This window comes from Egretta garzetta, unplaced genomic scaffold, assembly GCF_000687185.1.
Source record: "Egretta garzetta isolate BGI_Z169 unplaced genomic scaffold, ASM68718v1 scaffold202, whole genome shotgun sequence".
Taxonomy (NCBI): Eukaryota; Metazoa; Chordata; class Aves; order Pelecaniformes; family Ardeidae; genus Egretta; species Egretta garzetta.
The window spans coordinates 1,376,244-1,379,119 of record NW_009258891.1 but is presented as its reverse complement, the minus strand read 5'-3'; the positions used below and the strand labels follow the sequence as shown (position 1 = coordinate 1,379,119).

The 2,876-nt window shown below is 64.0% G+C and overlaps 1 protein-coding gene across 1 annotated transcript in view; it reads right to left on the bottom strand.

Annotated features, from left to right (window-relative positions):
* PTPN7 (protein tyrosine phosphatase non-receptor type 7) overlaps positions 1 to 2,876 on the bottom strand; it is a 12,335-nt gene that overhangs the window by 8,142 nt on the left and 1,317 nt on the right. Inside the window, exons 2-3 of the mRNA XM_035889748.1 lie at positions 1,008 to 1,191; positions 401 to 564 (exon numbers count right to left, since the gene is read on the bottom strand). Of these exons, the coding sequence (XP_035745641.1) occupies positions 401 to 564; positions 1,008 to 1,191 (348 nt within the window). The remainder of the gene's footprint in view (positions 1 to 400; positions 565 to 1,007; positions 1,192 to 2,876) is intronic.

Here is a 2,876-nt window from a genome sequence, read left to right as displayed (position 1 = left end):
GTGCAGCCAGCCATGCCTGTGCCACGGCGAGCACGTGGGGCAACACCCACCAGGCAGTGACCCCCCCGGGCCCTGCCACTGTGCCTGACCCAAACGAGTCCTCCTGTAATGTTCTCAGCCTCTGTACCCCCAGCGCCATGCCCCGGCGACATGTGAGGCCCCCACAGTGGCTGGGGGCAACCCAGGCTGGGCTGTTGTGGGCTGCACACCCCAAGGAGTAGCTCCCCACGTACCCCCCCATAGTGTGCACCCCCTGCAACACAGCACCCAGCGCCTGCAACAGGGAGAGCAGGAACGAGCACAGCAGGAACACCAGGAGCACCCAGGAGTGCCCACCCCGTGCCGGGGTGCTCTGCGTCACCCGCCTCCCATGCACAAGCACCCACACACGCCCACACACGCACACAAGCACACCCCCCCGCCCTTGCTGCACATGGCCCCCAGGCAAAAGGGAGGCAGAGGAATGCAGCGGCACATACTGGGGAGGATGGTTTTGTATCTGTCCTTGGAGGCACGTCCAGGGATCTCCAGCTCCTCCGGACTGACAAAGTTGGGTGGGATTTTCTGCAGGAGGAGAGAACAACTGTGAGGAAGACTCCGTCGCTGCTGCTCACGTCCCCTCATCGTGGCAGAGCCGCTCCCCCAGGCAATGAGAGGCTGACCCGGGGACCCGGCAGCATCACCAGGGATGTCAGCTCCTGGGATGAGCCCCGTCCTCAGTCCTGAAGCGGTGGGACACCTTCCAGAGAGGCGCCCCTGGGAGAAGAGCTCGGCGTGGGAGGGCAGGACAGGGACACAGTGGGGACTTGTGTGCACCAGGGAGCGGGCAGCCGGGGCATTCCCAGGGCACCCTTCACCCCTCTTTGCCCACATCGCCCACCCCGCTGTGCTGCGGGTCAGAGCTGGGCTCGCAGCCTCCCTGGGAGGTGTCCAGCCCTGCCGGTCCCCCCGCCGCCAGCCCCTGCCACCCCCAGTGTGAGGAGGGAGAGAGCAGAGGAGCAGCGTACCGAGAACTCCTCCTGGAGCTGTGTCAGGCTCTGGGCGCGTTGCTGGAGCTCCTCTCTCCTCAGCACATGGCTTGATGTCCTCAGGAACTTCAGCGTGATGTCCCGTGGCGTGCAGACGGGCTGGATGGGCTCCACGCTCCCCAGCGAGCTCATGTCCAGCATCAGTGAGACATTGGAGCCCCTCCTGGGAGGCAAAGGGGTCCCTGCCTGACCCTCTGTGGCCCTGGGACAGGAGGGTGGCCCATCCCGCTGCATCACCAGTTAAAACCACCCCACAGCAAGCACAAGTCAGGCAGAAAATAGCAGAGGATGAAGAAAGGGGCCAGGTCTCTACCAGAAGATGGGGGGGGGAAGGAGGGGGGATGACAACAACAAGGAACTAGCTGCTCATTTCACCATTTTGCTGGAAAACCTTCAGAGCACTTTGTCTAGGTTTGGCTGGGGGGTGTGGGGGGGTCAGGGCTGTCTCCATGCTCTGCACAAGTCAGGGGGCTGGCAGGGCTGGGGGAAGGAGGTTTGGGTGAGCCCACGCCCTGGGGACGAGGTGGGGGGCCCAGGGTTGGGGCTGCAGGCACCGTCCAGCCACGCTCACCTCTCCTGAAGACACGTGCTTCTTGGCAGAGGGACTGGGCTTGTCCGTCTTGTCCATGGCTGCCCCGGCTGCCCGGGCTGTCAGGCTGCCGTTACGAGCTCTGGAGCACACCAAGCAGGCTTGTACCATGCTGCGGCAGCGGCAAAGCCCTCGTCCTGGAGCACAGGGAGTAGACACGGGGGGCCCTCAGCTCCCGCAGAATCAAGGAGCCATCGGAGCAGAAGTGGCTGGAAAAGAAAAGGCACATCTGAGAGATACCAGCAGGCTGGGTGGACCCCCGACAGGTAGTCCCTAAGCAAGGGACAGGTTTTGGGTCCTCAGCTGCCCTGGAACTGGGGCCCCTGGCCTCTGCATCCAGGTGGGTGGCATGGGGAGAGCTCCCAGCATGTTCACCGCCCGGGACACCCACAGCACTGCAGCCCACGCAGGCACCCACTACCCCGTGATGGCGGAGCAGGGTCTGGTTTTGGAGGAGGCCAAGATGCTCTCCAGCTCCATGGGAAGCACATGCTGCCGTGTGGCTCCCACCCTTCCCCAGCATGCCTGCTTCGGCCTGGGGATGTGATGGGGAGGAGGGAGAGCTGGGACCCACATGAGCACAGCAGCATTTGGCAGATGAGACGGGGTGGGCTGTAGACACCCCAAGGAGCCTGTCAGCTCCTGCTGTTGGGAGACAGGGGGCCAGGCACCCTCAACAGCCTCGCAGCTCTGGCAAGGAAGACCCTGGGAGAGCCTCCTCCATCCCACAGGTCTCAGCAACCATCAAGAGGAAACTGCTTTATCTGGGTGGTTGAGCAAGAGGCGATGGAGCAGCCCAGCTGGAGGAGGGTGCTAGGGCTCCACGGCCACCAGCCCTGGGACAGCCCCTGGCAGGGATGGAGAGATGCAGGTGATGCTGATTCACCTCTGGGCAGAGCTCCTCATGGGGCCGGCAGCACCCTGGGATCATGAGGCTCCTTCTTGTCCCCAGGTCCCTTCATGAGGAGGAGATGGACCCAAAGGGACAGGGAATGCTGTGGAGTCGGAGCTCTCAGTGTGCAAAGATCCCCGGACCTCATCGGCTCAGGGAGGTCCTGCAGAGAAGCAGGTCCATGCCGTGGCCATGCTGTTTGGGAATGCGGCTGGGGCAGGAGCTGCTCCCCATGACTCCCTGCTGCCTGGTGGCATTTCTGGGGGTAGCAATGCCACCGCTGCCACACACACCATCCCTGCGTCCCCTTGCCAGCCAGGGCAAGGGTGGCAGCTCCCCAGGAGCCACAGCCCCGGGGGGATCCGTG